Source organism: Halyomorpha halys, unplaced genomic scaffold (assembly GCF_000696795.3).
Source record: "Halyomorpha halys isolate HHAL.00 unplaced genomic scaffold, Hhal_1.1 Scaffold952.1, whole genome shotgun sequence".
Taxonomy (NCBI): Eukaryota; Metazoa; Arthropoda; class Insecta; order Hemiptera; family Pentatomidae; genus Halyomorpha; species Halyomorpha halys.
The window spans coordinates 203,306-214,705 of NW_027109235.1; the positions used below are offsets into that span (position 1 = coordinate 203,306).

Here is an 11,400-nt window from a genome sequence, read left to right on the forward strand (position 1 = left end):
TTTATAATTTTGTAAATATTTCTTCTCCCCCTGTATTATGTATATTATCATTTATTGTGCACCTAATTTTATTAATTTTTACATCATTTACTTTAAAATTATTTTCGTTATTATGTGACGTACTATACTACCATCCCCACTCCTCCCAATACAAACAGTTAACTCTGACTTTGACTCCCGTCAAAACAGGTATGAATTCTGTATCATTAATTTTCATTTGATTTTATTCTTTTCCCTTTTCATCTCTTAATTTGTACTTTCTTTGATATTTCTTCTCTTATCTTTATATTATTATTACCGTTTTCATTTATTGCTTATAACCTTTAATTTTTCTTATTAAATTTTACATTTCACTATTACATTTTAGATATACCCATGTTATTTTCCACTGTTTTTTCTTTTTTTTCTTTGTAACTATGTCAAGTGTTTGTATATTTTTTAGCCCTGACGAAGCCCTGCAATGTGGGTCGAAACGTTGGCTCAAATAAAAATAGTACATCCATTTACTATTTGAGTTTTATTTGACCGCACCTGGACCATATTCCATTCATTAATACACACGGTCAATCAGCAATCTTCCAGTATGTAAAATGTTGTTATTCTCTATCCCTCAACCTTTTTCCTTTTTCTTACTTTTCATTTACCACCCCACAGTTATGACTAATGTACTCAGTTCCTGTCACGTTAATGCACAATCCCTTATTGCCCACTTCGATGAATTTAAACATTACTTCTTATGTAATTTTGACCAGATAATAGCAGTATCCAAAACCTGGCTTAAATCCTTTATTCCTTCCTCAAGTATCTATTCCCAATTACGCTTACTTTTGCCCCAAGACAGATCTGATTGCACTGCAGGAGGTGTTGGGTTGTACGTTCATGTTAGTCTCAAGGTCAAAATCCTACTTTGCCCCCCTTCTCCTATCATTCCTCATCCAGAATACATATTTGTTGAAATTTTAAACATATCCTCTCCCCTGTTATCGTTTATCGACCTCCCCAAGTTCCACTCGATCACACCTTTGAATCCTCTCTTGTCCAATTCATTTCCACTTATTCCAATGTGATCATCACTGGTGATTTTAACATTAACATGCTCTCTCAATCTAGTGATAAATCCTTTCTTACTGATGTAATATTTTCCCTCAATCTTTACCTCGTTCCTTTTTCTTCTACACATCACACACAATCCTCTGACACCTGTTTAGACCTTTTTATCTGTGACTCTCCTGTAAAAATTATTTCCTCTTCCCAGCACCCCGTTCCCTTCCTCTCATCTGACGATCTGATCCAAATATTGTACGACCTACCAATCAAATGTTTTACTCCCAAAATCATATCATACCGTAATCTGAAACTCCTTTCCTATGAATCCCTTCAACCTGACCTTGATTCCCTCCAGTAGGACATTATACACTCTTCTAACTCCATCGACCCTATGGTCTCCACCCTCACTTCACATCTACAATCTATATTAGACATCCATGCTTATCTCAAAACCTGAACCTTACACCTTACGCTGTCCAACTGCACCTTGGCTTACTCCCGAAACAAAGGAAATGATAACACAAAGAGTAACAGCTAGACACAAATTTCGTTGGACCCGCCTGTCTGCAGACTATACATATTTTAAACTACTCTGCAATGCAACCCAATTAGCAGTTTGATGTGCTTCACATTCATCACGCACTCTCCAATGCTCCTGACCCCAAATCCAAGTGGAAAATACTCCGAAATTTATCCCTACCAGAATCCAATATCCTCAGCTCTCTTACAATAACACCTGATGATCTCAACAACCATTTCACATGCCATGCTACTGATCCATCAATCATTCCTGACATTCTAAACAACAACTTCAATCCAGAAAAATTCTTTTTTTCCCACATATCTTACAAAAAACTACTATCCACCATTCTAAGATCCCATACCAATGATCATGGACCGGACAACACTCCTGTTAAATTGATTAAATCCTGTCTCCCAGTCCTTATTCCCGTCCTCTATCATATATACAATTTTTCCTTGCAAAATGCCACATTTCCTTCTCATTGGAAAACCGCTTTAGTTTGACCATTTAATAAAATCCCAAATCCTTCTTCACCTAATGACTTCCGCCCTATTTCTCTCCTCTCCAACCTTTCAAAAGCGCTAGAACGCTTTGTTCAAAACCAACTCTCAAACTTCCTAGAAGAACGTTCCCTCATCAATCCCCTCCAATCCAGCTTTCGACCTGGCAATTCTACACAATCCGCTCTCCTTAAAATAACCAACGACCTCCAAACTGCAATGGAACACCAAAACCTAACTATCCTCATCCTCCTCGATTTCTCCATAGCATTTGATACGGTTGACCACAACATCCTTCTTACCAAACTACGAAATCTTCCGTTATCCAATGTTCCCAGTGCGTAGTGGTTCCTGATAAACCTCCATCAATGACTCGACCCCTCACTTGTGGCGTCCCTCAGGGTTCATCGCTATCCCCTATCCTTTTCGCTGTCTACATCAATGATCTTCTCATCCTTATTCAACATTCTCAATTTACCCCTCCTTCTGTCGTAAATATTTCCTTACTTCCTTTCTCTATCAAGTTATCCAATCCCGCCGTCCATCATACATCTCAGATATCCTTCAATTTAAGTCCTCAGTGCATTCCCGCAATACCCGCTCATGGCCTTCAGACTTATATATAACTCCCATCGAACCGCAGCCTTTGGTAGATCTTTCCTTATCCGTTCCTCTTCTCTATGGAATTCTACTCCCTCCTTTATTCATAGTTCTAACACCCTTCCAATCTTCAAATCCCGTATCTTCGACTACCTTCTGTCCACCCAATTCCAGAAGAATAACAATCGAAAGTTTCAAAAAGGCTTTATATATTTTTTGTATTTTATGTCTTAGAGTTTCGTTTATAATTGTAGATATGTACACTAGCAGAAATTATATCTTTTCATTTATTATTTTTTAATTTAATTGTATTTGATTTTTTATCATTTTTTTATTTATTTACTATCAGTAATCATCTTATGTTTTATGATATGACAAGTGGTTTTATTTTATTTATTTTATCATTATTTTATATATTCTGTTAATTATTGTTGTTTATTTGTATATTTTTAAATTCATTGTATTATTTTATTTTATGACATCTTGTAATTTCATCTCTATTTTGTAATTTAATCTAAGGCTCTAAAGCCTAATTTTGACGCCTGTAAATTATTCTAAAGGAATCAATCCCAGAATAAATAAAGTTTATTATTATTAATATGAACTAGGCAATGCAAATCTTGAAAAGGGGTCCCAAGATTCCTATAGCCTAGAGGTTTATATAATTAATTATTAATAATTAATCTTAATTATAATTAAGGCTTAATCCAGCCTTAAGCATAACAGTAGTAAATTTTTTTTATATTCCTGGAGAAACTTACATTCAAAGACCCTTCTTAATCAGACTTTGTTAATTCTGTGTAATAAATCAATATCAAGACCTGATGAAAAATATTTCAACCTTTGTTAATTAATGACAGTCAACATAGAGAAGGCCATTAAAACATTTTCAAATCAAAATAATGACTTGTTGATCGTTTATAAACCAAGAGAATGTATTCAACAAAAATGTCAAAAAGCCTGCAAAACACTGTCCAATAATGAATTAAAACCAAATAATTTCATAAAAAATACAACTGGATAAACCAAACTACCTCTATATAGTATATCATATTTTGAGAAATTGTAAGTGATTCAAGTCTAAAGACATTTTAATCATTATAATAAATATGAATATTACCTCTTTTTGCATTTCTTTCTTTGCAAACATTTGCAACTCATCACCAAATATTTCTTGAGAATTTAAAACTTCTTGGTAATCCATTTCCTTAACAAAACTATGATCTTCAATACCATTGGCTTTCAAGAATTCCATATAGGCTACCTGAAATGCTTGACCAATTGACTGAGCAATAAATTGAGCCTGAAATAAAAATTATAGCAAGAAGTAAATGAAATTTGCATGATTATGAAATCTTTTAAATCAAGAAAAAATGGTTTTAAATTGAAGAAAAACTTCAACATAACTATTAAACTAAAAATTTAAAAAATAACCCTTTACTACTACTGTTTTTATCTCATACACTCCATTACTTTTCTAGACCTCTCATCAGCCTAAAACATTCTTTTTCCTTCTATTATTTCAAACCTTGCAATATTTCTGTCATACCAATCACACTCTATCTTAACAGTTGAAATTAACTAAACAGTGAAGTAGATAAGAAACTTCATTAAAAAATCATCAATTTCAGTTTCAATGGAGCTACCTTAGTTTCCAACATTTAGATTTTGTCTGTATTAAGTCAAATCTTCACTACTTACTGCCTTGGTAAATATATCTGACGTCTGCTCCTCACTGTCTACCAGATTTATTTCACTTGTGTTATAATTAATTTTATGTTTTATGTAATGGCATTTCACACCCAGATACTTTTTAAGTTTGCTTGCCAGCTCTGTAGTGACAACTTTTATACAGCTAAGATTATCTAAGACAATATTGCCCTTTGTATCAGCATCAACATATACATTGCTCAACAAGCTTTTGCTCTACACTAGCTCTCTTATAACTTCACACATTATTAATTTAATAATAACACAATATTAATTTAAAATGTAAACAGGAGAAGTAACATAAAATGGTATTGCCATAAAATATCGAATTGAAGATAAGATTGTAAAATTTTGAGTAAACACTTACTTTAAGAAAGAAGAATTAACTTATTTTTGGATAATTGCCTTCAGCGATTATCCTGGCATCCCGACAGCAGATACATAGCAGTAATATATATTCTGCCTTACATCAAGAGAGTAACACTGTTGTCTCTTACTTTGTAGGATACCCAAACATTTTAATAACTAATCAAGTTTATAATTTCTTTCAATTTTCTCTGCCCAATTGGAATCTATCTTTACAACTCAAAGGTTCCACCACAGTAACTAGTATCTAGTATATAATACTTTAAAGTCTTTTCAAATATTTAACATTCTAAACAAAGATAGAGTTTATCACCAGCACAATCTTGGAAATAACTAACATAATTAACTATGTAGATCTACTATGCTTCATTATGTACAACAGTGTTTTCAACAATTCTCTTTAAGATTTCTTGGTGTTTCCTTTTTTTTTGTTTCCAAAAATTGCCGGGTTCATAAATTAAAGCAAAATTTTTTGTAAAAAATGATAGGGTCCCCCTTTAATACAATACAAAATGAAATTATGGCCCAACTCCATCCAGGCATTTACAATAATGGTGTCAACACCTCCTAATTATTTGTGTAATATAAAAAGAGTAGTTCTTGAGATTCATTAAAAATTCTAGAAGAGCGAGAATTTTTTGAAAAATAAAACCATAAATTTTCAAAAGATGTACAGATACTAACTTAAATTTCAAAAAGCCAAAATTTAAAGAGATATCTCAAATTTGAATTTTGTGATATTCCTAGACAAGTTTTAAAAATTCAAGGTATTAAGTTTCTCAACTGAAAATATGAATTAAGGATCTCAAAATAAGAAAAAATTACTCTATGAAAGTATGTTCGTTAAAGCTTTGTTTAGAAGATATTCACGTTAAAGCATTTTCACCATTATGAATTATTTAGGTTATAGTAAATAAATTAGTATGGGTTCCTTGAAATGTATACATTAACATTCAAATTAAATGTTATTCAAAGTGATCAAACCTTGAGCACTAAGACAGACTCAGCATCTTTCTTCCACAGCAGCAGTGGCCAAACAGCTCTATATATGTGATATTGTTTTGTTAGTATAATTATCCTTCTTTATAAAGAGTTAAGAACATTTCTCAGACTTGTATAGACTTCTTTCTTAGTGTCAACCGAAACAATAAGACCTCAGTGGTGTCAGATCTGGAAAGCGTGGGTGTCAAGGGACTGGTCCTCATCCCAAAGACTGAAGCCCAGGCTGCTGCAGGACATCCTGTTAATATATAAATTATATATTTATCAATTTCTATTATTGATATTATTACAATATTTTTTTCTCTTCCAAACCAGTAGAGCTCTTCTGTTTTCCTGGGTTAGAGTCCATGTCTCACTGCCATACATTGTTACTGGCCTAGTTATTGTTTTGTATAACAAAAGCTTTGCTCTCCTGGAAAGACTTTTGTATCAGAGAACTTTTTGCAGGGCATAGAAACATGCTACCATTCTGCCCTTTATTTCAACTTCTAAATTATTATTCTCCATCACAGCTCCTCCCAGGTACTTCAAGTACTGCAGCTGTGAAACGTATTTTCCCCGCATCCACAATATCTCTTCTCTCCTCGGTCGGTCTTGAGGTTTTCATAAATTTGGCCTTTTCACAAGTTATATTAAGTCTTAAATCTTGTGTTGCTCTCTTGAATTCTTCTACAGCACTGGCCAGTGCTGTTTTGGTTCTCCCTGTGATGACAACATCATTCGCATAAGCCATTTGTTGTGTGAGCCTATTGTAAATGGTGCCACCCGGGTTTGTTTTTATTTTTCTAATGGCAACTTCTAGGGCGAGGTTGAACAGTACTGGTGATAATGGGTCTCCTTGTCTTAAGCCACTGTTAACCCTAAAGCTATTCGGGATGCCCACTTGAGTTTTCATCTTACAACTAGTCCTTTCCAGGGTCATCTTCATTAATCTTATTAACTTGCTAGGTATTCCCTGTGACTGCAGTGCCTTTAGTAATTTTCCTTTGTCCACACTATCATACGCCTGTCAGTAGTCAATAAAGAGGTAGTATAAGTCGACATTGTACTTGTACGTTTTCTTGAGCATTTGTCTAATCAAGAATAGGTGGTCTGTTGTTGACTGTCCTGGGTGGAAACCGCTCTGGTACTCGCCCAGCAGTTGTTGGCTCCTCTCCATCATCCTCTTACAAATTGCTACTGACAAGATATTGTAAATTGTTGCCAGGAGTGCTATGCCTCAGTAATTTTCACATTTGTGTTTATTCCATTTCTTATATACAAGGACAATTATAGCTTCTCCCTAGTCAGCTGGCATTCTTTCTTCCATCCATATATCCCATACCACCTTGAAAAGCTGCTCCCAAGTGTCTTCCCCCACGTATTTTATTAATTCTGAAAGGATTTCTTCAGGCCCTGGAAATTTATTATTTTTCAGGGACCAAATTATGTCTATAATTTTAATTCATTTAATTAAATCTATAAATATCATTGTTTTTGTGATTAAACTTTCTTCTTCTCTCTTCTTAAGAATTATTATTTTTACCTATTTATTTTATCTTAATTTTTCTTTTTTATAACAATGTAAATAGTTAGGAGTGTCTTTTGCACAAGACTATACCCCCCTATAATCAATTGTTAAAAAAAAGAAAATTAACTGTTATATCAACCATGTAAGGCCATCAGGTATTAAAGAAAAAAAAGAAAAAAAAAGTTGAAAGGGTATTAAAACAACGAATGAAGAAGAGAATAGAATTCCATAGGGAAGAGGAACGGATGAGGAAAGATCTGCCTCGAGTTCGATAGGCAGCTACATTTAAGTCTGAAGGCTGCGAGCAGGTGTAGCGGGAATGTACTGAGAATTTAAATTGAAGGATATCAGAGATGCACGATAGACGGCGGGATTGGGTAATATGGTAGATAACGATCAAAGCAATTAATCAACTGTTTTAATTTTGTTTTGAGATCCCCAGAGACACCCCTGTAAACCGCACAGCAATAGTCAAAGGGGGGAATATAAAGGAAGTAACCAGGAGCCTACGTTTAAAAAAAAAGTAGGTAACAAAGGTAATTTCAAGGTAATGCTTTAGAGTGGAGAAGGTACAACAGGGAATATCAGAGATGTGGTTTTCCAGGAAAGAGTTTGGTCAATGGTGACACCAAGGTTTTTGATGGATGGAATTTTTTCTTTCCCCATATTGGGGGTAAGGGATAGCGATGAACCTCGAGGAACACCACAGGTGAGGGGTCAAGTTATTGATGGAGGTTTATCTTCTATGACTATATTTGATGAAAATTGATCTTTACAGTTTTATTCCCTCCTGTATAATTGAGGATGGTTCTCATGTCCTAACCACATCTGGACTTCATGATTTATCCTTAGCAAATGTTCGTTTCATGGCTACCTCTGTTGGTAGGAGGCATGAGATGTTTGGTTTAATATTGGCTACCTATTTAAAAAAGGATCAGTAGTTGGGGCCCTATAAGGGCTTAAAAAAATGTAATGTTTTGACGATTCAAAACAAGATTCCTCTAGACAAAATAAAGAAAAACTTGATAAAACAGATTCCAAAACCAAGGATTTGGATTCATTGACTAATTCACACAGTAAAGTCAAGGTAGAAGTAGTGCAGAAAGAAGATATTGAGCCGAAGAATAACTCTTGCTAAAAAGATAGCAGAAAAAGGGAATAGAACAGTGATAGAAAAAAGAAAAAAGAGAAAAGGAAACCCAGGACATCTAATATGAGTACATATAATGATAGTGTTGATTCTTCCAACATTTCTTCTTGTGATAAAAAAAAATGCACAAGTACCAACAACAGTGACAGTAATACTTCAAGCTCTAAAGATACCAATTCACATCAGCCTAGATAGAAAAAGAGGAAAATTGTTAAGAACTGAAAAAGAGACTACAAAAATAAGGAAAGACTAAAAAAAAAAAAAAAAAAAAAAGAAGACCCAAGAAAACCAGCTTAGTCAAGGAAGGTGGAGTTCTAGTGAGGAGAGGAAATGTACATAGCACTTAACAGACTTGCCACAGGGAAAAGGAAACCAAGTGAATCCGAGCAGTAGTGGAACCTATATTGACCATGAAAAATACATGGACAAGATGCTGAAAATGTTTGGTCTCTCTAGTGAAAATAAAGGCAAGGAAGAAGACTTAGGGAGAAGGTGTGATAGATAGTGTAATAATTAAATTTGTTTATCAGTTAAAAATAAATCACTAAGCACACTTAATCAAGTAATTAGTTCAATTATTGTATGAATATATTACTATAAAACATTATTTGATATAACAATTTTTCTCAAAACCCTAGACATTAATTACACTCAGGTTCCCCTGTACTTCCTTACATACAGTAGCATCTGTACAGCAAGCTTCATTATATCTCCTTCCTTTTTACCAATTCAAAATATATTACATTGAAATTTCCATGTCTCATGTTTTCTTTTCCATGAACAAAAACTTTATCTTTTTGACATAGATCCATGTTTATTGACTAGGTCTAAAGTCAGTTGTATATTAAGCAAAAAATAGTATAAAAATTAATAAAACATTTTAACTTTAATATCAAGCTAAAAAAAAGTTTAATCTTTCACTACTACTGTTTATATCTCACACACCTGTTACCTTTGTACACCTGTTATCAGTGAATTGTAATATTCTTGTCACACGTATAAATGAAATATTAACAATAAGTTAATTTTTTCTTAAAGTGTATACATTATAAACAAAGCTATTATGGTAATTTGTTTTCAGTGGGGTGATTCATTTTTTATTTGTAATATTAATCAATACCTTTAATTGAATTAGATTTCATACCTTTTTATTTTAATTTGAAACAATGTTAATTGCCTCAGTTCATTTCATGTTTTTCATTGGGCTGTAGCGAGAGGGAGCAAGCGGTATAGTAAAAGCTCACCAGAGCGCAGCACCTCGAGCCTCACCGAAGCTCCCAAATTTACATATTGCATTATTTTGTAAAAACACATTGTCATTTTTGTATATTAATAATTTCTGTACATACTATTTAGCAATATCTGTACAACGAATAATAAATGATAACAATGCAATGCACGAACCTATCTCAAGCAGACATGTACCGACTGCTTCTCGGTCACAGTCGCATGGACTAGACCTATAAATAAGGGACTCTAAATCCCCCAATTCGATCATAGATCCACCTCCTTTCCTGGGTCTAGTCATGGCACAGGTGGCGTATACACTGCTTGAGATAGAGAAGTTCATTGCCAATCTATAGCTCGCAAAAGCTGTTATTTCTGTACGCACACCTAAGACGATGGCCTACATCCTTTCCTTCTCTCCAGCAATCTTAGTCCGTCACTTCATCTCGGCAACTAAGATTGTAACCTATTCCTTAATGGTTACACTGGTCCGTCCGCTTCATCTCGGCAACCAGTGTAATTTCCCGTCTCTCCCCGGCTCTAGTCCGTCCGCTTCATCTCGGCAACCAGTGTAATTTCCCGTCTCTCCCCGGCTCTAGTCCGTCCGCTTCATCTTGGCAACTAGAGCTGCACCTAGCCTTATCAGCTTACTGGTCCATCCGCTTCATCTCGCAACTAGAACTGTTACTCTGCCTGAAACTCTCTCACATAGAACTCCTCTACCTAGTCAGTGTCCAGGGCTCATCCCCTGGCACGGCCTTCCTTTCTAACCTATAATGAATACGCCTTGTCGTGGGCCTTCTGTAAAGAGATATCAGGCTGGAGAAATCGCCTAAGACCAGACAACCCCGACAAGTGGTGACCCCGACGTGATCAAGGCCGACGCAGAGAAGCCCGACGTGATCCAAGTCGTCGAAGAGAAGCCCGACACGATCCAAGCCGTCGAAAAGAAGCCCGACGTGATCCAAGCTGGCGAAGAGAAGCCCGACATGATCTCGACATCAAGTCGTCACAAAGAGGCCTGACGTGATAAGTCCGTCGAAACAAGGCCCGACACTGGAAGGATCTACTTACTAAACGAGGAACAATAAATAACTAGAGAGATAACAAACAATAACGAAAGAGATGGCAGGAAAATCTTCAGAGACGAAAAGAGAAGAGACACAAGGAAAACTATAAGAGGCAAAATAATAGGAGACAACATAACCCAGCGCAGTTAAATCTCAATCAGGGACCTGTGTTGCGGATTCTACACCCAAGGAAGGACAAGCCCAAGCAATATTAAGGAGATACCACTAGCAAAGACGTCTCACGAAAAATTCGGCAAACGCCTAGGCACCGCTCGCAAACGCAGCAGCTCATGCCTACTACCAATCAAGACGTGCTAAATAAGGAATAGACACTCTCCTAACGCTCAAGACTCAACACAGCAGAAATTAAAAAAAAAAAAAAAAAAAAAAAAAGTCAACCGCGGTATCAACTCGTCAAGGACCCACAGGCCAGCCAATTCTCAAGAAGACCGAAGCCTCTTATTTCCCTGCTACCAGTCCGCATAGGACAGCGCAGAACTTCCTTGGACTTCGAAGGTACAGCCGGCGTAACCCACAACGAAGTCACCCGAGATGAGGATCTATGCTTCACTGGACCTTAGATTATCGCTGACGAAGACAAAACAATACCTATTAGCGGACCTCCTACACTGGTACGGGCGCCCACCACCTATGGTACATCGAGACATCCCGCCAACCTGCCGCTCATGGGCCAC

At 35.6% G+C, this 11,400-nt stretch overlaps 1 protein-coding gene across 3 annotated transcripts in view; it reads right to left on the minus strand.

The window, feature by feature from the left end:
- Window positions 1-11,400, minus strand: part of LOC106687370 (amyloid-beta A4 precursor protein-binding family A member 3) — a gene marked incomplete at its 5' end in the record, with an annotated part of 137,931 nt that overhangs the window by 54,604 nt on the left and 71,927 nt on the right. For all 3 annotated transcript variants that reach the window (XM_067047441.1, XM_067047443.1, XM_067047442.1), the window contains 1 exon segment: window positions 3,791-3,973. In XM_067047441.1, coding sequence (XP_066903542.1) covers window positions 3,791-3,973 — 183 coding nt within the window.